This window comes from Lissotriton vulgaris, chromosome 5, assembly GCF_964263255.1.
Source record: "Lissotriton vulgaris chromosome 5, aLisVul1.2, whole genome shotgun sequence".
Lineage (NCBI taxonomy): Eukaryota > Metazoa > Chordata > Amphibia > Caudata > Salamandridae > Lissotriton > Lissotriton vulgaris.
This window is the reverse complement of record NC_141693.1, coordinates 886955027-886982232: the sequence shown is the minus strand read 5'-3', so window position 1 is coordinate 886982232 and position 27206 is coordinate 886955027. Positions and strand designations below refer to the sequence as shown.

General features: G+C 42.5%; 1 protein-coding gene across 3 annotated transcripts in view; it reads right to left on the bottom strand.

Moving 5' to 3' along the window:
• Positions 1–1307: 1307 nt before the first annotated feature.
• The window catches only part of TBC1D12 (TBC1 domain family member 12), a 306314-nt gene continuing 280415 nt past the window's right edge, over positions 1308–27206 (bottom strand). For all 3 annotated transcript variants that reach the window (XM_086922463.1, XM_086922464.1, XM_086922465.1), the window contains 2 exons: positions 16398–16656; positions 1308–4253 (listed from right to left, as the gene is read on the bottom strand). In XM_086922463.1, the coding sequence (XP_086778589.1) occupies positions 4188–4253; positions 16398–16656 (325 nt within the window). In that variant the 3' untranslated portion in view covers positions 1308–4187. The remainder of the gene's footprint in view (positions 4254–16397; positions 16657–27206) is intronic.

The following is a 27206-nucleotide window of genomic DNA, read 5'->3' as shown; positions in this document are numbered from 1 at the left end:
GAATCCCCGCTTCAGGCCCGTTCCCACACACATTTACAGTTGAAGTCCCTACCCCGGTCTCATCAGGTGATGATTATCGCGCAGCTGGACATTCCGCCGATTCACGAAATGTGAGAGGTTGATCGGATCTCATGGGGTGGGGGCTTTGATCAGCTCAAGGATCCTTTGATGGGGGGGGGGGGTTTCCTACTGTACAGGAGGAAGGGGGTAATGACAGTATCCGCAGGGCCAGGTGGCGGCTTGGGAACGAGTGAGACAAACGGGCACAAAGGAGAGAGGGGTGTTATCAAGGGATCCGGGACCATGAAAGGGACGGAGGGAAGTGTCGCGCTGGGAACAGGATGGGGTTCCGAGGCAGAGCTGCGTGGAAGAGAGGTTTATGACCCAAGGCATGTGAGAGCGGGGGCTGTCAGCGTGCGGGGGATGTGCTTGTGAGGGAGAAGAGCCGTGCTAGGGGTCAGTGGCGCGCAGAGCGTGGTTCTGGCCAAGGCACCTAAGATGGCGGGTGTGCATGCAAAAGTGTGGCATCGAGGGAAAAGGCAAGATGGCGCAGATAATGTTTACCAAACCGTATTAATTTTCCACAGTACCGGTTACTGATTGAGTGTTAACATGTTGTTTTTCTTTGCTACTTTTCCCTGTGGTTCATGGGAAACATAGTCTTTGTTAACCTTAATGCTGCTAATGGGAATAAACATAAGGAAGGCATAATCCTCACCTCCAGTCCTGACATAGAATTCAAGTTGGAGAGATAACAAGTGTCCAGAAGTCTGCCATCAGGACCTAGGGGCTAAAAGACTGACCATAAGGACCTTTTCCAGGAGTTGGAGAGTGAATGTAAAGGTTTGTGACAGGGATGACCTGCATGGCGTATTCAAACTCTGCACCATCATTGGCCTAAAACTGTACTTCAATTCCTTTTCAGCGTGAACGGTTGATGCTTTATTTTTCTAGGTGCCTTTTGCCTTATTATAATGATCTCGGAGTGTTTTTGCTCATTAATGTGTTCTCTATTTAAATAAAATACTTTGAAAATGTTGTTTTCTTGACTTTATAATGATGTTACTGGGTGAACTGAACATGGCTTTATAGGGACTGCCTACTGCTTGTGCCATAGCTAGCAGAGATTTCCTCAGAACTGTGTTTGGACACAACATGATGGTGTTTATTACATTGGTAGGGGTCACCCGCTACCTAATTATTAACATAATTCAACTTCTGACAGTTTGTTGGTTAAACAATTCACTAACATGCCAGAAAAGAATAAAGTGATATCAACACACAATAATTCGATGTAAGGACTGAGCTTGGTTTCCAAGTTTTATTTACATAAAAACCGCTACTAGTGGTCTTAAAAGAAGGCTAAATCCCTTCTATTTACAATTTTTATGTACATGTTTATATCTGAAAAGTAAGAAAACTGTACAATGAAACACCAAAAAGTACAGAGAAATAACAAATGGAAGCACAGTGAGGAATATATAAATTAAAGGCATAATTCAGGTAGCAACGTATACATTTTACAATGTTACATGAATAGTGTATTCATACAGGTACGTAGTTATAACTTACAAAACAAACTGTAACCAACATGTACCATATAAATTATGTTTAAACAATGTTATGCTATTCTACTTAAATGCTCAACAACCCCGAAATGACAACTGATGGCCTTGTAAAACACTATGGATCAATATTCTCGCAGATCACCATTACCTAAACTATAATTCTTGCAGAGAACCCATGAATATAATTGCTCTAAACTGAAGACCAATTAAAAAAAAAAGAAAAAAAAAAAGTCATGCTCCATGCCATTTATTGCCCCATGTTCTTCATGGAATGGGCAAAGTACAAGAGAGCTTTGTGGAATGGCGGGTGGCGATGATGTTATCTGCAGAAACTGTGATATAAACCATATTCCATCCGTATGAAACTTGTTCACTTACTATTAAATCATCCTGGACGGCAACTCATACACACTTGGGATGGAGTGCCTTTTACAATGTTTACTTACTAGGAAGGGTATTTTAGGCATTAGGGAAATTACGGCTTGCCTTCATTATGAGAGGACAAGTCAGATGGAGTGAACCTAAATTGAAGTCCACAAAAAGAAAATACCCCACAGAAATAAATGGTTAAAGTAAGAACTCATAGTATCACAGTTTAAAGCATTAATACAAGTAAGTTGAACGCTGCTATGTATGTTACACTGGCCAACAGGAGGCTTTACACAAGAAAGTGAAGACTCTGCAACCTCTTGATTGAAGAAATAGTGATGTTAGGGGCAACAAAATTTCTCAAGTTTGGCTTCTGGTTCAAGAGTCATTTCAGATATAGGCCACCAGCTGAATGCAGAGCACACGGTGTCAAAGAAATCGATAACTGGTAGTTGACTCTAAAAATGCGATTCAGTTCACTTTACACTATACCAATATATGCATGCTTCACTGAAGCCCCACACTGCAAACATTCCGTGCAGAAGGCACTTGTTCACATAAATGCCAACACAAACCTGTTGTACTAGTTCCCATCCTACCCCGGTGCAGGGGGATCCTTACATAGCAGAGCTGAGGCACTTGCTGGGGGAAGTGGTGGGAAAGAGAACACTGCTACTGCTCTGGTTCATTTAGACCAAGACAACAGTTTTTTCCAGTGACGCTCACATTGTACGTTTAATATACTGCAAGAATTTATAAACGCCTGCTCTTCCCATTTGTAAAATGTAACACTATGGAGTTTTTCTGCTACGTGGAACGGAATCAGCCAACAAAGTATAGGCTCCAGGAAGTTAGCTAGGTAGTGTATAGAAACTTGTTAGTTCACAGACACCACTCACTCCATAAACTGTCAAAAATGAAGACAGAACAAGGAACACTTGTGTAACGACAAATTCAAAATTATTTTCCAAGGGTGAACATAGACCTATAATAGTGTTCTCAAGCATTTGATCACGGTCATTGGTCACATTCTTGATCTTGAGGATGACTTCATGTTACCAATACTTAAAACTGCAGGAAAATATACTGTCAGTATACTTTTCCTTTACCACCTTGAAGCTTTCAGATTAGAATGGACATACTTCAGAATCTGAAGGTATGCCTAAACATTTGCCACTTTACATCGCCCCCTATTAAATAAAGTAGTGCATTCTTGTTTTATCCTCAAAAAGTTAATTGTGAATGATGCATTCGGGTTATGTTAAGCAGCAGGACAGTGACACAAAGTTCATTATTTCAAATTAAATGAAAGCACATCAGTAAAACTGTTCCTTACAGCCATCTTTTGACCATGAACCATTCTGTATATTCTATTATCAGAGGGAAAATCCAATAATTTGATTGCAAACACACACCTTAATTTGCTTCCCACAGCTTGCAAATTTTAGCATATTATATGAAAATGGACAGTTCCTTTACATAGCAATAAACATGAACACCACATAATTTGGCATCAATAGTGACTTTTTGAAATGGAGTGTTATGTGCCCCTTTGCTACCTATTTCACCACAGACAAATATGAAAAAGCTGGTAGCAAATGTGATGTTCAAATAAGTACAACCAGCACATATCTTAGAAGGGACAACATACTGTACATTTAAGTAACCAAATACTCCCGGTTTCCTGAGTAAACCACCACAAATATCAAAATCACCGAAACAAATTAAAGAATTGATCCAAGTAAGAACTTGAAAAATTTGTTATCTGAAATATACAATGACGTTTAAATGCGTTTGGTCCACAGTTACTTTTGTTTTCAGAGTTTCCGAAAAGGTAGACTAAGTGAAATGTGTACCAATCCTTGGTTTAAGATGCAGTTCACAAGTCAGTAATAAAAATTTACAGTAAAAAACTGGACATTTGGTTTGTTATAAAACATGGTTTAAAAACCAAACCATATGTACCAGTAAAACGTTTATTACAAATTATTATTGCATTACATGTTCTATTAAACTAGAATGACACACCAACACGACCTGTATTAGTGCCAAACAATCTTTATGCTTCATAATACTGGAACAAAGGAAATCAGTCCATTAGTCAGTCGTTTCCTGTTGCATTCCAACTGGAACGCGTTTCTATCTCCCAATCACACATTTCTGTAGTGGTTGATAAGCAGCACGATATGAAAGGTCCCTTTTATTTTAATCCAAGTGGTTTCTGCACATGCGGTACCTCCTAATAAAAGTTTAGCTTTTCAGTGCTGGGCTATGATTCCAATCTTCTTTGTTACATTTTATTAATGATGTAAAAACCTGAAACGACAAAAAAATTGTTATTTAATGCGGAAATTTTCGCACTAATAAGAAAAAAATGGGTACCACAATAACAGATCTGTACTGAATTATTCTTTTACGTGCGTGTTCCCTCCACATTCTTTGTATATAAAGTAAAACCAGCACTGGGAAAGCTAACAAACCTGGCTTATTAATAGTGAAAGTGCTAGGTAATTAAGAGGCAAGTTTGTATTTATTTGTGTATGGTTGTAGTGTGGGTGAGTCACTCAATGAGAGTTATGAGACTAGGTGACTGGGCATTTGTAGACGGATCGGTAACTGGGAGCGTGGATGTAAACCGAGCGAGCAAATGAGTGGAGGATATCCTCCTGCCAACAATATACTACTGCCATCCATGCACCCACTAATTGTTATACCTATTTATCCATCCACTCCTCCATACACACCTTCAACAATACATCATACAATCACTATCCAACTATTTGTCCACAACGGACCCACATATCCATCCATCCATCCATCAAGCAATCTATCCACCTATCCAAATAGTTATTTAACAATGCATAAATGCACTCGCTCATTCATGCACTCACCATCCATGCACCTGATCACCTACGTCCCCAACCCATCCACCCGTCCAATGAAGTAAACCATCCACCCGTCCAATGAAGTAAATGCAGTATCTTCAAGGCTCTATCCTTTCGATCTCCATCTTCAACAACTGCAAGAATCCACTATACTCAATGCGGCAAGTTAAAATGTTTGCCATACATCAAAATGCAGATGATACACAACTGTACTTCCAAATCTCAAATTCCAAAACGGATTCCCACCTCCTACACTCCAAAAACGTTATTATTAAGTTACAAAATGTTTTGGGCACTTGTAGAACTTGATGTCTCGCCAGCATTGGTCCACATCACTTAGTAACATCACTGACTAAAAACGAAATAGAACTCAACGTCTCAAAATTAAAAAAAATAATAATATTTCCTTTTCATGCCATCTCATAAGGAAGTTGACATTATCCAGTCACCTTAAAGATTTCAGAACAAAAGATTCAATCACTGTTTTTTTCCAATTGAGATTGCAGCAATGTTACACTTTGGTCTTCCCCAAATCAACTACAGCACCTCTGAAGGCTACATTTTCTATAGCAGTCCGCCTTTCTAATGGGTGCTAAGAAACCAAATAATGTTGCAACGATTCTAATGGACCTTCACTGACCATTCTAGGAAAGTCTATTTCACTTCAAAATGGAATGCAACGTATACAAATCATATGTGGGCCTCCCACTGCTACCCGAAGATAATCTGCACCTAACTTGACGTTAAAGATATGCTTAAATTAGATATAATCTCATACTGGAAATCCTGAATAATATATAGGCCTAAAAAATAAACCTGTCCTTCTCATAGAAACCACTGAGGCTCTCAAACCATCTCCCCTTATAGTTCAAGGCTAAAAAACAACGAGGTGTCCTTCTAGAAAGATTTAGACGCAACTGATGTACTGTAATGGTTTACCAGTCTACCCATCTCTACCTTTCTCACTCTCTCCAAGATTTCTCTTACTCCACAGATACTGTTTTATAAGAAGTGTTATGTTGCCCCAGTAGCTAGGTCCATGCCATTCAAATATCTTAAATGGATCAAATAAATGATCAACAAACCTACCATTTGACTCATTTCCACCGTTACTAACTCAAAAAATCACACCCACACACCCCAAGATCACCAATCAATAAATAGGGAAGCCAGACCTTTGGAAGCTCTTGGCCAGCATTGTAGTGAATGCATTCCACTGAAGTCAACGAGATATGCAGAGGGCCACAGCTACAAAATTGTCAATATTGATGGAAACTATGTAAAATGCGTGTCTGACCAGATTTAATATTCATTTTCATTAAAAATGAATGACCGTATGCTGTGAAGACCATTCAAATAACCCCTTAAGTCTAAAGTATTTCAATGGAAATTTGAACTACAATTAGCACTACAATGTCAGAGGAGGTCATCATTAAAACAGAGAAAAGATTGAGCGCAGTGCAGCAGGAAAACACATGAAGTGTGACTAGGGAGGGAGGTATACTAGTTGAATGCTTAACCTATGGTGGTCCCTTTGTCGTTACTGGTGCAGGGACATAAAAGAGGTGTAGGGCAGTTGATATATCTTCTTTCGTAGGTTTACTTGTAAAGGAGTATAAATTCTGCATGTCCCATTCCAAATATTATTGGTAATGGCACTGGTAAAAAGTGCAATATATATGTTAAACAACTTCCAGCTTTGCTCAGTTTTGGTTCAGTCTCTGAATAAGATTATAATTGTGTATTTTTTAAATGCAAATCGCACTTGTCTATATCTGTCAAGCAATTCCATCAACCACACATGGTTACTTATGCCTCTTAGCCACGATTAATGCTTAAGTCAATAAACAATATTTATTTGAAATTGCCGAAGGCATCTCCTCTCATATTTCATCTCCTCTTAAACACTGTAGGGCATGTTTAATATCATAGTTCATATAAATATTACAAAGGAGGTGACAGCACATGCATAGTTATGGTTACGTTAAATCACTTGAGCACCAATCGAAAAACCCAATTCTACCTACATTATTTTATTCTCATGGGGAGGATTTTGCCATTGGGCAGATGATGCTAATGAACTTTAAGGGATGAACACTGCGGGTGGAGCTAGAGGTCATGGAGTAAGGAGCAGTTTTCAAAAGCTCTTTGGTAGTTCCAGGACACTGGACGTGGTAGTTGGGATACTATATTCAGCACCTGAGAACACCAGGGGCGTGGTGGACTGCCTGGAGACTGATACAGCTCTCCAGGTCCTTGGTCGTGAGTTGGGACCCAGGACTAACGTATTGGAACACAGGAGATCTACTGGTGTTACGGGATGGAGATGTGTTGCGAGCTACACAGCATGGCTGTTGGCTGCTTGGAAGGGGGCCCTCGCCCCTCTACATGTTTATTGCCCAGAAGTAAGTTCAACACTGCACCGGGTGGCTCCAGTCTCCTCGGAGCATTAAGATAGATGAGCAAATCTGTAGACTGAATACTGACTGAAGGGGCTTTGAGGAAAACTCCATGCAATGGAGTGGGGAGGGGAAGTTAAGGATGGATTTGCGAGGACAGGAGCCTAGAAGGTGCCTCGGGCGATGTCAACTGCTGTCGCCCCCATGATTAAGTGGTCGGTCTCCATATGTTCTTCTGGGCTGGAGTTGGATCACAGCCTGGAGACTGAATTCACTTATGGGTAGGGCTCCGTACGGCTGCATTGCCTGAACAGAGCTATCAGCTGCAATATGGCTCCAGACTGTGCTTCGAATGTGTAGGACTGCTTTCTCAAAAATGATCTTCCTCTCTAGGCTATTTTTTGACACACTTTCAATAACTCAAAAACAGTTGTAGGTATGGGTTATCAACAGTTTGCAACTATAACTTATCTGTGGCGGGAAGAGACATAGGACTGATCTTGCCAAACTTGAACTACTCTCCGATGAAGGAGGGTTGGAAGTCCATGATATGGAGTTGTGCTATCTCTCCGCGCAGCTGAAATGGGCTGCAAGATGACGAGATATACAGTGGTGGTCTGGGAGTATCTGAGAATTGCAGATATCTGCACAAACCAGAATACTGAACTTGTTGCTTGACCCATTTTGCAAATTAAAATTCACTCAGAGCGGCTTTTGTTTAACATGCTTCGATATGCGTGGTCTACAGCTCTTAAGAGAACACACACTCAACTCACATATACACATGAACGGCCGATCAGTTTTATTAGCGCTTTCACATGAAGGTAACTGGAGGGGGTTGCATGATTGAGAGAGAAGGGGAATGGCCACAGTCTAGTTGTTTGGGGATGGTAAAATCAGATACTTTCAGGAATTAGTGGACAACAAGAGCTCCCTGCACATCATTTTGTTATGAGGCTGTAGTGGCTAAAATATGGCTTAACTGGAAGTGCAGATTATTAGAACCTCCGTTACAGAGCTCACCTTAACAAAATATGCACTATAAATGGTAGAGTTAGAGCAATATTTCTACTATAAATAGTGCTCCACACCAAGACCAAAAATAAGCTGAATGGGTTGCGAGATCAATGGTCTGACGACTTGGGAATGGTACTGATAGATGGTGAGTGGAACAATCTCTTGAAGTCTACATCTCAGTCCTCTATGTATGCAACGTTCCTATTGTTTCAGTATTATTATTTCCACAGAGTATAACTGTCCTTAAAGAATTAAACTTCTGTTTCCAAATGCGCATGTGTCAAAGTGTAATACTGAGGGTGCTAATTTTGATCATATGTTGTTGGATTGTCCTTCACTGACAAATTATTGGGATACAGAGGTGCGACTCGTCGATGAATCTACAGGCAGGAATATTAATAAAACTTAAGCAGGTTGCCTACCTGGACTTTTGCCCACAACCAAGTCTGATGTTACCACCTCTAGACTTACAGACCTAGAATGGATTCTGGAATGCCATCAAATTTCTATGTACTGGAAAACATCAGCAAAGCTTAGTATTTGGAAGTTGAGAAAGAGGGTGCTTAAGTGGGCAGAGTGTAAGAGGGGAGCATTGAAAACAGAAGCAAAGTGCGGGTTGAGGAGTCCTGAGTGAATACTAAAGGGTTGACCCACAACAGATAACACAGAATGAAATCTGCCGCTCCTCAATAGAGATGTGTCTGAGGGTCAATGTTTCATTATATAGTATGATGCACAGTGAGGTGTTGGACAGAGGTTGGAATAGGCCCTTTCACTCTGGAATTTACTAACCGAGCAGGATAGTGTACCCGTTGACTAGTGTAATCAACCCCGCCATTTTAGATAGAATACCGTACTATATACACAGTATATGGATTGTTCTAGTGGAGTATTGGCTTTGTTGTTTGTTTCCAATAGCTATGCCTGTAAAAGTATGAAACAGGTGTGTTTCCTATCTGGATAATATAGAATATTAAGAAAACTGCAATAGCGCAGATATTGGTTGCATATGTAATGATTATAAACATATGTACAAAAGATTACTGTATAAGTGCATACATAATGGAAGATTTCCAGCTGAAGAAAAATCAAACTGTTTAAAAAAAAGTTTCGAGGGCAGGACGATGATGCATAGGAATATCCAGACAAAGAAAACCTATGGGAGAACAAAGACACTAATTCACCACAAGAAGAAGCAGTATCATTCTCTACCAGGACTTCAACGCCAGTTGAACTAGCAATATACCCGCTATGGTTCAGAGCAAGCTAACACTTATGGTGTACATTTAGAAGAATAGGAATTCATTCTTTCTGTTGGGGGCACTGACTCTTTTGCAGAGACGCAGTCAATTTCTACCTAGGGACAAATGTCATTAAAAACCTGTAACTGCTAAAGTAGTGATGCCCCAAACAGCAAAGTAGAAATATCCATTATCACTAAATCCCATTTACATCTGATATATGCAGAGGCATTTCAAATATAGGAGGCCAAGGACGAAGGATTAGAACTCATCTAAAACAGGTATCCTTCGCACCAATTCAATGTGGCAGACTGGACCCTTATGACATGGGCCCACAGGCCATTAAGGTTTTTTTTTGGGACTGCACGTTGCAGATTTTGAGACAGAGGACTATTCATTTTGACAGGTTCCTCTTTTGCATAGCCTTCCCTTGCTTTGTTCCAGAGACACCAACAAAGAGCTGACCATCCACACAATCGTCTTTTGAGCTGTCAATGTGAAAGCTCAGAGCCCTCTGATGGTCCAGTCAATGGAGTGCCCCACGCCTCCCTCACGGGCGATTTGGAGCAAAAACCACTGGCAGAGAACTGACTGTCCCAACTGGAAAGGAGTTACAACCTAAGGTAGGAAGGCTGCCCTAATCTTCTGTACCAATCTGTCCAAAAAAGAAGGTGGTGTAAGACTGATACCAAAAAGTTGAACTGACTAAGTTCAATCTTGCTGCATAACAACATAATCACAATGAGGAAGACAGTTTTTAGTACCAAGAGTCAAAGAACAGCTATGCACTGGCTCGAAGTGTGCGTTCATGTAGAACATTAAGACCAAGTGTAGGTCTCACTGAGACATTACAAATAGCTTGGGCTAGGGCGCTGAACATGTGATTCAAAAATTTTTTTAAACACATGACAACCGGGACTAAACAACAATGGTTGATCAGGTAAACACTGAACAGACCCTCCAGGATTTCACGATTTGCCCCCAAAATTGAGAAATTGGCAGTTTTGCAAAAAGGCGGCACTTTTTACAAAAGTGCCCACGAAATTTGAAGAATGCAAGCAAATATTTATTTTTTGGGTCGTGAACATAATTTACATTATTTCTCCTCTCAATTCCCAAACCTCCGGAAACAAGGACATCTTGTGGGTGTACAGCGACATAAATCTTGGCTGGGCACTCGGTTGCCAATTCTGCTCCAGGTAATGAGATATTTTATGGGTTTAGGCACCTTGCTGCCTCCGGGGCAACAAGTGGCTGATTTCGTGTCCCAAGAAATGCAAAAAGTAATGGTTCAGCTACAGACATTTTACACGTTATGTTTAATTATTCTGCCAGGGTTTAGGTATGGACACTTTACATGGATCTGCAGAGTATTTAGTAATATATAAATGAAAGAGGATAATAAATTAGTGTTTTTATGATTATATGTGACCTTGAAGTGATGACTTAAATTGTGTATGTGTACCAAAATGAGAAGGCTATTCTGTGACTTTTTGTAGTGTTAGATGGGTTATTTTAAACTGGAAATACGTTCTTGTTTAAAAAAATTTTTTAAAACAGTAGGTACAAAATTTGTGAAACTTGCATTTTATTATAAGAAGCACTACTGTGCTGGTATTTTGTGATCTTTGAGACTCTTATGGTCCTGTATCGGAGCATAATTTGAGACCCGCAAAACCAGGGCCGGACTGACCATAGCGGGAACCTGTCCCCGGTGGGCCGGAAGGGTGAGGACTGGTTTACGCCAGCGTTAAAATACTATGCATACAGAGACACTGGCTAATTTTGCATTTGCAACACTGATTTTAAAAGCTTGCCTTACTTGATGGAGGAAATGCTCATTATGTCCTGCAATCAACGAAAACAGAGGGAGGTGTGGATTAAAATCAATAAATGCAATTAATAAACCAATTAAGGAACCTGAACACGTGGAAAATAAACACTGTATGGGACATGATGCATAAAAAATTAAAAGTGCCCTGAGATTTTTTTTATTAGTAGATCATTAGAAATAAAAGAAAAATCAAGCAAATACAATGATTTGTCCATCATACCAGTCATAAAGGGGTTACGTGTCACAGATCTCAATAGGTCACACAGACAGCGTGTGATCACAAAGCATTACCTGTGTGACCCTAGTGCATTGTCTGATGCCATAACTACAGTAGTGCAAACATTTGACCTGACCCGCATTTGTGCAGCTCCACTAAAAACAAACTGCCAATGTATGTGCACTTACAATTTGAGGCATGTGCTTCAAGACCGCAACAAAGGCTTGATGGCAACTCAATAGGGCAAATCTTTGTTACAATGTGCTAGAAAGATGATGCTTTTGCACATATGCAGTCAAATGCTGTGCAAGGCCCAAAGCCCATGTGCACCTGCAATACACATTTTCATATCAGCATACCTATATGTAATACACATGACCAAAAAATATGCGCTAGCCAAGTGCAGCCAAACGCACCAATAGAAAATCCAAAACATAGGTGCCAACAACCAAATCTTTGATATGGATTGCTACAAAAGTAGGCACAAAAATAGGTACAAGGACTATTTCCTGGCTTACGTTTTCTATGGTACAGGTCATCGTGTTCTGTCAACTAGGTGCAAACTAGAAATCTAGGTAAAAGCATGAGACGGACTATTTAATATTTTTATTTTACAATAGCACTATTTTTGATGATGGTTCATTCTCTTGGCACTATGTTTAGTGTGGGCAGTACTTCGTTTTCCAGAAGGCCAATTTCTGAAATAACACACTCTCAGCACATAATTATTCTGATGAGATTGTAATAGTTCTGAGTGCTACAGAGGACTAATGTATCCAGGCCAAGTCTAGAAATTATTTGCAGATTTGTTAAGGTAACTATTAGATTTGCCTGTTTCACCCTTTTTAGGTCGAGACTAGCGGCAGCGCGCATTACCTGCTCGCTCTGCGAGGCAAGTAGTAGTCTAGTATGCTGTAGAAGCCTCGCCCACTCTCCGTCCATACTTTTCATTGACTGGTGTCATTGTCCTTGGTAAATGCTGGCTTCCGATTCATTATAAGGCTTGTTAGTCCCTCCTTGTTACGGTCTTGTCATCATTTGTTACCGCCCATGATGACTGGACCTTTTACTTGTCTCATTACAAGGTCAGCTTTATCTAGGGGGTCAGAACTATTTTGTTTATGGGTACTGATGGGGACAATGACGGTTACTATTTTATTGTATTTGTATCCAGAGCGCGGGGCCTGCGTTAGGAACACTACACAGTTTATTTATTTATATTTAACTTTTATATTGAGTGCGGCGCCCACTTGAGGGACACTGTGCTCTGTTTATTTCATTTCTTTCGTAATGAGCGCTGTGCCCGCTTCAGGGACACCGCGCTCGGTTTCTTTTTATTTATTTACTTACTTTAAAGCTGAGCGCGGTGCCGCTTCAAGGACACTATGCTCGGTTTCTTTTCTTATTTTAAAAACTTTAACAACGAGCACTACGCCTGCTTCATGGACACCACACTCCGTGTTAAAGTAAAAAAAAAAAAAACACGAGCGCGGTGTCCTTGAAGCAAAGCCACCCTCAGCTTTAAACTTAAGCAAGGATTTGCAGTGCAACAGGTCTCGGATTTACGCGAGTTTAAGCTAGTGGCATTGTTAATAACAATGCCTTTTAGGTTTTAAAAAGCAAAAATAATAGGCCGTCATTTACAACGCCAATAGCTTAATCTCGCATAAATACGAGACCTATTGCATTGCAAATGCTTGTTATTGGATGCATCTGCCCAGGAGAGGCCAACTAGGGAACCTCATGACACAGTGTCAATCTGTGCTAAAAGATAATACGGTTTCATTAATGTCTTTAAACTACAACATTGTAAGTTGAGAAAAGCAATTAAGACTTTACTCTTTTCCAAATCGAACTGAGTTTGCGTTCCAGTGGTCATTTTAAGCAAATATTTGTGTAGTGAGGGCTCAAAAATGTATCCCTGGACTGTCACTAGTCTGGCTGAGTGGGTGTTGGTCATTTAGTTAACTCGCTCTTTAGGGAACACTGATTTTTCACAGCACATGTGAATTTAGCAATGTGGGCTGGTGGCCAACATCAGCACTACTGAACAACCATGTACTTAACTTGCAAGGTGGTTGAAGCTCTGGCAGTCACAAGCTTAGGAAATGCATGCAATGGGATATAACCTGGAGCAGGTATGTGAAAAGGTTTCAGAAAAGTGAGCAGTGTTCAACAGAGAATTCAGAGATAAGATTAACACAACCGGTTCAGACTGCAGGAACTAGAGTAGCACAGTCAGTTTGTATGATCTTATGCGGACACCCAGACGCAAAAACGATCTTCTTTAACTGCTACCCAGCTCAAGTAGAGTCAAGGGAAAGTAAACTTAGGATAAAACATTATGGTGAAAATCTTGAGGAAGAAGGAGAACAGTGCAAAAGGGTGATGAATGTGAAAGGACGAGGACTGATGAACATGGGTAGCTGGAGTAACTGATGAAATGTTCAATGAATACATATTGCAGGCTGTGTTACTAGGACGATTGAACGCTAAACCCCCTATAGAATCTGTAGCCATGTGTTGTTTTCAGCCCTTGCAGTTTTATGTGTTTAAAAAATAAATTCCATGCCAAAGAGAGCTTTAGAGCCTTTGAATCTCATTGATATTGCAGTTGAGAATGGAGGATGTACATTTGATAGTGCTTGATCCAAACCATGATTGAAAGATATGCAGACAGAGTTAACTATTACTAAAGGTAGGCACACTTGTTCAATTTAGGAGAAAAGGGTACTATTTCTTACATATATGGAGCACTAATGTTATACCATATTTGCCAGAGGCCTAATCAAAACCACAAAGGAAGAACGTTATTTGCTGTTGATGGTAGCAAGGGGTAAATATTTGATTTGTCTACTTTTGGATCATTGCTCTGAGGAGGACTGTTTAAGACATGGGGATCTGAGTTTGCAGAGCAACAGAGAAAGGATAGGTTGTGTTTTAGTTCTTTTAAGGTTTTATCAGATGTGGTGCCAAATTATATTGTTAGCAGAAATGATTCAAGCATTAGTTATAGTATTGGGAAACCATAACGTCATTTTTAGTCAGTGTATACTATTGCTGTTCATAGTTTTATAAACTACCAGCAACAAAATAATTATGGGTCTTGTGTTGTTTTTATTCAATTATTGGGTTTCCATTTTATGGCCATGTGAGTGATTTGGTGGGCTATTCCATAAACTTGAACTTCAGTTGTAATATCTAGTAATAATAGAATACCTTTATTCGGTTATTTTGCTTTAAACCATCAAAGTACGGTATACAAAAAAATCCATCATTTTACAGTCTAAAACAAAATAATAAAGTTCTTAGGTGACATATAAAAATGAAAGGTAAGAAAAACCGGAGTAAAAACGCTAAAACAGATGAGCTTCTAGTTAAATAAACTTCCAATTAGAAGCAACACCACTTAAAATATATATTTAAATGTAATCTTCTGTACAAAACAGTTAATTTGTTCCAGTAACCAACATTTCCAAAATCACGAAAATTCTATTCTGATGAAAACAGCCAAGAATAAGAAGTGACTAACTGCAAAAACCTATTGGCGCGGATGTATCTGTTTTTAGGATTCTGTAGGCAACCTGGTATTGCCTGACTAAAGCAGGTCAGTCGGATCCACCTCCGGCGGATCAGTTGGTATTTGATAAAAAAAAAAAAAAGAGTATATGTTCTTCAGTCTCTTGTACTCTAGCACAGGCAGGATATAGTTCTGGTGATAACCCAGCAGCCTGGTTACTGGGGAACCATAGGAGTAGATTGCCATACCTGAATCCAGCGTATAAACTTTTAGCAAGTGGGGGTGTGATTTGATCTAGAAAGGGTTCGAATCTGGGGCATAGCTTGACACTTACAAATTGTGTTGTTAAGTGGCCATTTGCTGGTCTAGTAACGTAGCTTTAGCAGAAAAGATTCAAGCATTAGTTATGGTATTGGGAAACCATAACGTAATTTTTTAGTCAGTGTATACTATTGCTGTTCATAGTTTTATAAACTAACAGCAACAAAATAAATATGGGTTTGGTGTTTTTATTCAATTATTAGGTTTCAGTTTTATGGTCATGTGAGTGATTTGGTGGGCTATTTCATAAACTTGAGCTTCAGTTGTAATAACTACTAGATTTGACATTTTTCAAATTGAAAACATTGTATGCAAAAGACAAAAAGTACTGTGATAAGCAGCCGTTTAACATTGGCCAGCTGGACCATGCGAATTGTGAAAGTGGCAAAAGAAGCGGAGTAATACTGTGTATGTTTTTTTAGAACTTTAATACTATTGCTATTTGCTGTGTTCCTTTGGTTAATGGGACAGAACCCAGGCAGAGAGCAAACGTTGCCTAGGAAAGCAAAGAAATCTTGGGGCTCTGCAGATAAAGCTACATCCGTTGTCAAGTCTTACTGCTGGGATGGGATCTCATGGGATCTTTGCACTATCAAATGTTCTACAATGTTACACAGGATACAATCATCTCTTCTAGCTAGATCTCTGTGGCTAGAGGTGGGTTCTGCCGAGTGTATCGGTTTTCAAGGGTACAGTCTCTGTTTTTATTCCTTAGTAAGACCTCTCTGAGTTTTTTATTGGTTGTGATGTTAAAAATATATATTTTATTATGTACATCATATTTCGACACGGAACACAGACTCAAACCCTCAATTAAAGTAAGGAAGTAGAAAATAATTTTTTATAATCCAGTACAAATGCATAAGTACATTTCATTAGTTCCCTGGCTGTAACAGGTTTGTTTGTAAGTCAGTATTTCACATTCTTTGCACAATTCGCCAAACTGAGGGACACCTATTTGATTATTTCTTGCGTTTCCCTCTATGGTGGTGTCTTGAATAGATGTACCTATTACAGTGTACTCACCTGTGCCCACTTTTTGTTGCTATTGTGCATCTGAATTACTGCAATGCAGCTAAAAAGCTTCTCGGATGCAATGTCTTCCGGGAGTTTAGTGAGAAACTGTGCTATATGAATGAAGTCCATCTGTAAAAGGATATCTTCATGCAATCTGAGGATTCCAAGAGCAGTTCTAAATAAAAACTCTTCTCCATCCCTGCAGAAGACATCCCAGACTCTACAAGCCAGATCAAGGGGGAGCGACTTGCTATACAGGGTGAAGATCCTGTCAAAGAAAGAAAGTTAGATTGTAAAATGTCAGTGACTGTGAATATGGACTAGTTTTCATACAGTTGCTAGTGCATTTAAGGTTCAATTGCATTTTATTCAAAGACTGAAATCCATATATTCACTTGCCTACATAGGTGCTTTGACCTAAATTTATAAAATAATCATCCCGCCACCTCAGCCGACCACCTCCGCTGCACTGACAGACTTTATATTTCATAAGTAGCATCATTTATTTCATGTTATTGCTCCCGTGGTTCACAGTGTTCCCCAGTATTATATAGAGGTGATATATTAACATATATTCGGTTGAAATGTGTGTCAGAAACTGGTTCCACTGAGCTTCATAATTTTGTCCTGTTATTTCTATTGTGGCTACTATTTTTACCATCCCCAGTATGCAACATATTCTGTATATTCAATCTCTCACATCTGGAAACCTTTTAGTCCCATCATGCCGCTATTGTTTTGATGCACAAAGAGAAAGGGACATCTTCTCACCCCTGGAATGTAGCAACAGCATGTTTGCCCTCGGATTTTCTCTGTGTTTAGAAAAAACATATATATATTTGATAATGGATTTAATGAACCAAACAGCTGTTTGAAAGACCCATTGCTTTAGTCATGTAGCACCTAACTAGGTAAAAGGTCAGCATTAGACCTGTTATGTAAAACAATGGTAGGACAGATGTAGGTAAAAGGTTGTGTAACTCCCTAGGTCTATATTGGGGCTCATAACAAAGATTGGGCACTGGATCAGCACCCTTCAGCCATGGACTTGTTTTGATCAGCCCCCTTCATCCACTGCTTTGAGACCATCACATCTGGAATTAACCCACTAGATTAAATCAATTGTCTTGTGATGTCTGGTCTATCATTCCACTTCCTAGGAAGTCACCGTCAATGCATGAGACACACATTTACATATGAATTCTTTCAACTTTGTTTCAGGTTAAAAAGGCCATACACACAAAATGAATTAATTATAAAAACAAGCTTTTGCAATGCAATTGGTCTCGCCTTTGCAAGAGTTTAAGCTATTGGCATTGTAAATGACAATGCCTTTTATCCATCAGTTTTGATAATTAACACCTAAATAAAAGGTATTATTATTTACAATGCCAATAGCTGAAACTCTTGTATATGCAAGGCGCATTTCATTTTAAAGAAGGGGCTGCCATTGTTCAAGTTTACCCAGGGATGTGGAGAAATCAAGAGACAACATTATGATAGTAACATTATTATGACTGTAGCGGGCCAGTATCACCGACAAAATGATGAACAGGACTCACTCCTAATGACAACAGCAGCATTACAGACTGTTCCAGGACTGGCCTTCAGATGCACACATGAAGATTAGCATGTCAGTTAAATCTGCCTGTACAAGGTTAGCAATTTGGAAGCTCACCTACTATACTTATGGCTCTGCTGTATGTTGTGCGATACAAATAACCTACATAGTTGCATCGCTATCCTCCCCGTACAGAAATGGTAAAGGCAAAAAGAAACCTCACAATCCAATTATTCACCTTCCATTACAGATGCAGCAAAGACGGAAACAAACCAGCTTATCCCATCACGTGCACTGCCACATGTGGTGGAGAGATAGAAACACCTCTAGCTGTTCCACCACTAGCCTTACTACGCATCTATATTGCAGGAGGAGAGCAGCCAGGTGGATATTAAGAACAGACAGCGGGAGAAGAGTGGGATTGGGTAAAGAAAAAACGGACAGTGGAAGGAGGGCGGGAAGTGGATAAAAAGAACATACAGCAGGATGGTTAAAAAGAACGGACAGCAGGAGTGGGGGAAAGGCCGGGTCGGTAAAAAGGACTGGCAGCGGGAGTATAAAAAGAATGGACAGTAGGCGTAGGGCGTGTAGGTATGTAAAAAGAATGGGCAGCAAAAGTAGGGTGAATGGGAGGGTAAAAAGAATGTCCAGCAGGAGTAAGGCGGGTGTGTAAAAAGAATGGACAGCGGGAGTAGGGCGGGGGATGGGTAAAAATAACAGACAGTCGGAGTAGGTTGGGGTGTAGTTAGAAAGAATGGACAGCGCACGTGGGGTGTGGTTAAAAAACATACAGCGGGATTAGGACAGGGGTGGGTAAAAAGAACAGACAGTTGGAGTAGGGCCGGGTGGGGGAGTAAAAAGAAAAGACAGTAGGAGGAGGGGCAGGTGGGTAAGTAAAAAGAACACACATAAATACACACAACCACAGACAGATGGAGTAGAGTGGGTAAATAGAACGGACGGGGGGGGGGGCAGGGGTTCCGTAATGGACAGGGGGAGTAGGGTGGGTGAAAAGAACTGACATCGGAAGTAGGGCAGGGGTTCGGTAAAAAGAAGAGAGCAGGAGTGGGTTGGGTAAAAATAACAGAGTGGGAGTAGGATGGGGAGGTTGTAAAAAAACGCTCAGCTGGAGTTTAATAAGAACGAACAGTGGGAGTAGAGCGAGGAGGTGGTTAGTAAGAACAGACCGCAAGAGTCCGGTATAGGGTGGTCAATAAGAACAGGCAGCAGGAGTACGGTGCGGGTGGGTGAAAAGAACCGACTTCTGGAGTAGGGCAGGAGATGGATAAAATGAACATAGAACTGTGGGAGGAGGTCGGGTGGTTAAAAAAAAACAGACCGAGGGAGAAGATAAAACAAGGGGAAGAAAGCGGAAGGAGCCTTGGGTCGATATCGCAGCTGTTAGAAAGCTAGAGGAGAAAATCTTATAATTGCATGTAAATAGACCTGACATTTAGACACCGAAAAAAAGATCACAGGTAGAAGTACCTGGTCCGTTATTGTGCGGGGCGTGACCACAGAAATGCTGTTATTTCAGCTCAGCTCCGGGGCTCTGAATACTTGCCCTTCCAAGTCCCACTGCCAGCTGCTCTGCAGCTCTGCCCGTACCCAGTGTGAAAGAAAAACCCAACCTGACCAACGTACCCCAAAGCAAAAACAAGGAGCTCTTTCAGCCCGGCGTAGGGGTGGAAAAAAACAAACAAACAATAACTAACAGCGCGGCGCTCGTGACAAACAAAATAGAGGTGCTACACAGGGTTCAGCGAGCGAGGTTAGTGGGTGGAGTGTAGGGAGTTTGGGCTCGAATTTAGTTAAGTAGGTAATGTTTGGGGAGTCACATGGTACGGGAGGGGATGCAGGAACATTGGGTGCAGAGGTGGCGCTTGCGAAGGGGGACTGTTTCCCGGACTGCTGGAGGCCTACTTTGAAGGTTGTGGATTTCAAAAAGGGGGATCAGGAGCAAGCACGGTGTTGGTAAGGCAGGCAATGGTGGGGATGTCGGGGTGACAGGGGGGAGCCTCAGTGCGGATCTTCAGCCGGTGGTCCTGGGGGAGTGTTTAATCTTCTGCGCCTCTCATCGTTTTGTGGACTTTGTTGCCGTCGAACACGCATGCACCCATATCAAACTATAGGAGTAGGCGTATAATCATTATGTAAGGTAGCAGGCGCATGTTAATGGCCACTATTTAAACAAGCATTGGAAATGCAATAGGTATCGGATTTATTGGAGTTAGAGCTAAAGGCATTGTAAATGGCAATGTCTTTTAGCCATATGTTATGGAGTGTATGCATGTGGTGTGTAGTGGAATTATGTGGGTTGGATTGGAATTGCTAGTTGTGGAATTGTGTGGCCTGAAATTGTGTGGCGTGGAGTGCATTTGCGTAGTGAAATGATGTGGCATGGTAGAATGTTGTGCGTAGTAATTATGTGGTAATGAGTTTACTGAATTGTGTGGAGTGGGGTTGTGTGTTATTGAGTGTAATCAGTGATAGAAGTGGGCGGGGACGGAAGGGCACGGCGTGCCCCTACTTCTAAAAATTCTTTCAGTCAGTTCCCCTACTTCTTACTTTCCAAAAAGCATCCCGGGACGGCAAGAATAGTCCTAAATAAAAACGAGAACGTTTATTTTTCATCCCGCTTCCAGGGGCTGCTCGCACTTCTCTGTGACTCCAGAGGCTGCAGCAGCCCCTCCCTGAGCGCTCTCAGCTTGAGGGCAGGCCCATTGTCATTCCGATTGAGGCTGATTAGCCCCTTTCGAATGACAATGTGCCTGCCCTTTGCCTTTAGCACAGGGGTTCCCAAACTGTGCCGCACCCTGGTGTGCCTTTAAAACTAAACAGGGGCACCGCGAACAGATGCTATAATTATTAATTATGTACGCCCTCTAAGTCAAAGTCTCGAGTAAATTTTTAGCTCAAATTTCACTTCTCATCAGCCCGGGCGTGCTGAGATGCCAACAAATGCATCAGTGTGAAAGGCTGTTTGAACTCTGAGGCAGAAGCTGCAGCACATTCGTAAGGAGTATTTCACTGCAAAATATACGTTATGTTTTTTACCACGCAATATGAAACCAATTGCCTTGAATAGACACCAATAGAAAGTAGGTTGCATCACTCACACGCATAGATTACTGATGCTGTTTGTTAGTCATTTTAACTCCAGCTGCACTCAAATTCCTGATTTTTGTTGATGGCTGAGTAAAAGTGTTTCTGTCTGAAGTCAGTAGAGGGCTGTGTCTTACAGGAGCCAATCGGGCTACTAAATGTTGCATGCAGGCCTGGTGGGCCAAGGGAGGCGTGTGGAGGGCTGGGGTGGGGGTGGGGGTGGATGGGAGATTCCAGCAAACGTCTCAGCATGTATCACTAATTTGGGGTGTTATGCACGTACCACCAGAGATGGTATCAATGTTTAATTTGGTAGCTGTGCATGTTGAGGGGGATTTGGCTATGATAAACTGCACAAAAGACCATACACTTCCCTGCTAAGCTCCTAATTGTCCCAAGGATTGTATATGAACAGCAGGGTCTGGAACTGTGTAGTGGACTGGACAGAAGGCTATTTGCCAAAACGAATTTCAGCTGGTGTGAAATTTAACAGCATTGGGCCAGCGAGCCTAAAGCTACAGCTCTTGAGGTGGATGCTAGTAACTCTGAGTGGGCAGTCTGTACAGCAGTCTCACAGAACTGAGTTACTTCTTGGCACTATGTGAACTTTGCAGGAAAGAAGAGGTGACTGGGCAGGAGAGGCGACTGGGCAGGGGAGGCGACGGGGCAGGAGAGGTGATGGGGCAGGAGAGGTGACGGGGCAGGAGAAGTGACGAAGCATTAGAAGTAATGGGGCAGGAGCAATTATTAGGCTTGAGCAGAAATGGTAACCGGGCAGGAGCAGTGAACGATCCCTTTCTCTTCTGAGCCGGCAGGAGCAGTGAACGGGGCAGGAGCAGTGAACGGGGCAGGAGCAGTGAACGGGGCAGGAGCAGTGAACGGGGCAGGAGCGGGGAACAGGACAGGAGCGGGGAACGGACAGGAGCAGTGAACAGGGCAGGAACAGTGAACGGGGCAGGAGCAGTGAACAGGGAAGGAACGGTGAGCGGGGCAGGAGCAGTGAACGGGGCAGGAGCAGTGAACGGGGCAGGAGCGGGGAACGGGGCAGGAGCGGGGAACGGGGCAGGAGCGGGGAACGGGGCAGGAGCGGGGAACAGGGCAGGAGCAGTGAACAGGGCAGGAGCAGTGAGCGGGGCAGGAGCAGTGAATGGGGAAGGAACGGTGAGCGGGGCAGGAGCAGTGAACGCGGCAGGAGCGGTGAACGGGGCAGGAGCAGTGAACGGGGCAGGAGCGGTGAACGGGGCAGGAGCGGTGAACGGGACAGGAGCGGTGAACGGGGCAGGAGCGGGGAACGGGGCAGGAGCGGTGAACAGGGCAGGAGCGTGGAACGGGGCAGGAGCGGTGAACAGGGCAGGAGCGTGGAACGGGGCAGGAGCAGGTAATGGATAGGAGCGGTGAACGGGGCAGGAGCGGTGAACGTGACAGGAGTGGTGAACGGGGCAGGAGAGGTGAAAGGGGCAGGAGCGTTGAACGGGGCAGGAGCGGTGAACGGACAGGAGAAGTGACGGGACAGGAGAAGTGACGGGACAGGAGAAGTGACGGGACAGGAGAAGTGAGAAGTGACGGGGCAGGAGAGGTGATCGGGTACAAGAAGTGACGGGCAGGCAACATGACAGGCAGGTGACATGACGGGCAGGAGAGGTGACGGAGCAGGAGAGGTGACGGGGCAGGAGAGGTGACAGGGCAGGAGAGGTGACAGGGCAGGAGAGGTGACAGGGCAGGAGAGGTGACGGGGCAGAAGCAGTGATTAGGCACTGGGAACGGACAGGAGCGGGGAACGGACAGGAGCGGGGAACAGGGCAGGAGCGGGAAACGGACAGGAGCAGTGAACAGGGCAGGAGCAGTGAACAGGGCAGGAGCAGTGAACAGGGCAGGAGCAGTGAAAAGGGCAGGAGCAGTGAACAGGGCAGGAGCAGTGAACAGGGCAGGAGCAGTGAACAGGGCAGGAGCAGTGAACAGGACAGGAGAAGGGAGGGGGCAGGGGAATTGACGAAGCTGCAGTGTTGATCGAGCAGGAGTACTGACTGGACAGGAGCAGTGAAAGGACAGGAGCAGGCGTTTCCCAGGGCGACTGGAAGGGTAAGGGGCCAGTTTAGTTTGGGGGGACTGGCCTTGTATAAGTGCAGGAGTTTTAAAAACACTGCAAATTTCTTTGTATATTCAGCAGGTTTTGGTCAACAATACAAGTGCCAAGATAACTTTGGTGATCAATGTACCTGCTGGAGAGAGATGGGAGCATGTTTTGTCTGGTGGCTGTTTGCCTCATCTAAGGTAGTGCAGAGGGGTAATATGCCTCCTGAAAAGAACATGTACCATGCATATCAAAGAGCAATATGTTATGTGTATAGTTCAGGGGGTACTGCATTGTTTTCACTTCCCAAATGAAAGGATACTTGAATACATATGGCCTGGCAGTTCGGGCTGGACTGTTCACATTGGGCGCAGGATCAAGACTGATTTGCATATGGCTGGGTCCAAACTGGAATGGCATGGTGAGCAAAAAACGATGGATTTAAGCCCCGATCTCTGAACTGGGGTGAATGTATGACATTTTTCTGCATAATGTCCATCAATTGTTCTTTTGCATTTGTCACCCCGAGTGGGACAGGTATGGTCAGACATGAGTCCCGTGCTCTCCCTGCCACTAGAATCAAGCTATCCTGGCTGATGAGGGCTGAAAGCCCGAAACCGGTCCTAGGATGCTTGTTTCCAGTCCAGGAAAGGCCCTGTTCCCATTGGGTGCAGGATCAAGACTGATTTACGTATGGCTGAGTCCAAACTGGAATGGCATGATGAGCAAAGAAACAATGGATTTAGGCCCCGATCTCTGTACTGGGGTGAATGTATGATATTTTTCTGCATTCAGTTGTTCTTTTTGCTATATTATGATTGAGCAGCTAGCTGGCTGACGTGAATATGAAGGAGCCTTTGTGGGTTTCTGTGAGTCTAGATTCTCCTGAAGAGTCCCTTTCTCTTCTGAGCCCTGCTTAACACATGTGTACAGGAAGAGCCCTGTATTCATGACCTCAATGTTTGAGACAAAAATAATCATGGATTTCTGAACAATGAGATTAAAAGCATTAAGGCAGTGTTCTTCAATCTGTGGGGCGCGTCCCCCCTTGGGGGGCGCGACACCTTCACAGGGGGGGCGCGATCTCCACTACAATCTGACCTTTGTTCTGTCCTCCGTGCAAATCTCCCAGGAGGGGGTTAATTCACGGAGGTGACAGCTTCAACTGCAGTGTGAGGCAAGGAGTCTCCTCTGCTAAAAACGAAAGCAAACAAACAGACAGCTTTCGAGGGCATTGAAGCTGAACATCCTGTGATTCTGGGCAAATCACTTAATCTCCCCGTGCCTAACAAAGAAAATTAATATGTCCTCATGTAATGCAACTTGTGCTATGTAAAATGCTCTGATACGTGATTCAGGTCAAGTAAAACTCAGTTAATAAAAAAAAAAGTGGGCTCTGGCCCAGGGCCCCAGCCTTTCTAAAGGGGTGGGAGTGTGTGTGTGTGTGTGTGGGGGGGGGGGGGGGGGGTGAAAGAGCAAGCACTATTCTACAGTCTTGCCCTCATGACCTTGAATCATTTTAAAACATAATGTTGTATATATAGCGTTTTTCAATTATTCATTTTCAATGTATATAAGTCTATTACAGACATTTTGCAGACAAAATGTGTTTATGCGTCATGCGACATCCATATAAAAAGTGTATTTTAGATCAAGACATGACCTCACATATGAGAAATAGAAGGGTGTGACAGATTATTTGCAGTAATATTAGTGAACTGCTGTTATGTTACATACTGAAAACACACATCACTATCCCTGAATATCCAATGTATACACATTTAGTATTTGACCAAAGAAGGCATGAAAGAGATGAGACTCGATCATAAAATCAAAGCTGGTCTGAACAGGGACCCCGAAAATACATTTGGCCCACAGGCCACAAAATCCTTAAAACGTCCCTGAAAGTTTCTTTTAAAATTACACAGGCAGGCGCGCAAAATGCCAACCAGCCATGTGTTGTTTAAACAGCTTGCAAATTGCTAAATATAGTTATAAATAAATATGTATTCATTTGTAATGTTAACAAGCTCCAGGTCACCCCTTCTTTTTGTCGATTCATTTGTAATTCATCAATAGTTTAACACTTTTGAAACCCTACGCTGCCGTTATAACATGCTGAGTTACTTCAAGTGCCTGGGAATGCACCCTGCATTCAGACCACTCACTCCTCATTCTCGCCCTTCACTTTCACTCTCACCAAGCACTCATACTGACCCGATGCACTCACGCCATTCACCCACTTACAGTGATCACTCTGCACTCACAGCGATCACAATGCGCTCACACTGATCACCATGCACTCACACCATTCACCCACTCACCCTGCACTCACACTGATCACCATGTTCTCACACCATTCACCCACTTACCCCCCACTCACAGTGATCACTCTGCACTCACAATGCACTTGCGCTTTTCACCCTGTACCTCAACCTGCACTCACACAAGCACACTAGTCAACCTGCACTTGTAACCTGCACTTGTAACACTTCACTCACCCGTCCCCCTCACTGTTCAATCTGCAATCTCATTCCAATAAACCCACCACTAACCATACATTCATTCGTCCCACTCTGCACTAACATGCGCACAACATGCGCACCCAAACTCATATGGTTGCCTCACTCACCCCTGTACAAAAGTATGGGCATGTCGTGCCCCATTAAGGTTTTCGTCCTAAATTACAAAAGGAGACATCTAAATGCATTACAATCCAGCCTTCCAAGGGCCCCTTGCTAGAGACACTTCTGTATTTGCCCTGATGGACTGGAATAATTCCTAAAACCGATTCTTGCAAATACCGTTTTGTTTAATTTCTTTTTAATGTAATTGATGTGAGGGAGTCTATTACTATTTGTAGAGAAATGTGTTAGTTTTATGCAACAACCATAAAAAAGTTAACCATAAAAAAGTTAGATTCAAGCGGGTCCTCACATATGAGAAATTGGAGGATATCCTAGATATTATTCATTGTAAAATTAGTGGGTGGCTGCTTTGTTACAACAGTGAAAACTCATCACTATCTCCGATTATTAGCTGTAAACTATTTTAGAATTTTGACTACAGTTCCTGTGCACCGTTAGTAGCCTGGCTAAATAGAGTATGGCAGAGCTGAAAATACATCATTTAAACTCCAACCTGTACTGAACCTGTACTGAATAGTTTTGGCCCAGGGCACCCAAAATCCCTAACATGTCCCTGCCATCACAAAGTCTGTCAGACAACATTACTCTGAAGTAAACTAGACAACATCATTAATTTATTTTTAGTTCTATTTTTTAAACATAAGACTGACGTATCCCAAACCCCCACTGCTTCAGGCAAGCAACTTATCGTACCACTAAGGAATTCTCAATGAGGGGTTTGTTCAGCGCCTTCTCTGTGGACTTTCAACTGTCTTCGGCTCCATAACTGGTTGGTGGGCAATTATCCCATTATAATGCTGCTTAAAACGTTTATTAATGATATTTAGAGAAGATTTGTTTCTCGTGTACCAGCTCTGAGCTAGGGAGTGCTTGAAACATCTGACAACACTGTCTCCCTTACAGTCCCTGTCTTGACTGAAAATGTCTGCAGAATATTCAGCTTCAGGAGAAACTGCTTTCAAAACTCTCTTGCCTTTCAGCTAATCCTATTTATGTGAGATTGGGTTCTCAGCACTTGCGGTATTAAAGTTCGTTCAAGCCTGGATGTGGAGCACAACCTGAGGATGGCAGTAGCAAAAATCCATCCACAGATTGACCGTCTCTGAAAAACAGGCAAACCTGTCACATTTATGTTGGTGGTGTTATTTTCAATCCATGTCATATGTAAAACAAAGCATCCTCGTAAAAACAATTTGCACACATCTTATCTTGGAAAGTGGTGTTTTGAGCTGTCTAATAAGCCTCTCTCATTTCACCACACCCACCCACTCACAAACCTGCAGTTTACTAAACAATCTTATTGTATTAAATGTTATTCGCTGAATATGCCCGGAATATGCGCGTGGCGGTCGAGTCCAGAAATTTCTGTCAGGTGGTGGGGGGGCCCAACATCTAAAAAAAATCAGCTGGGGGGGGCTTAACCTACAAAAGTT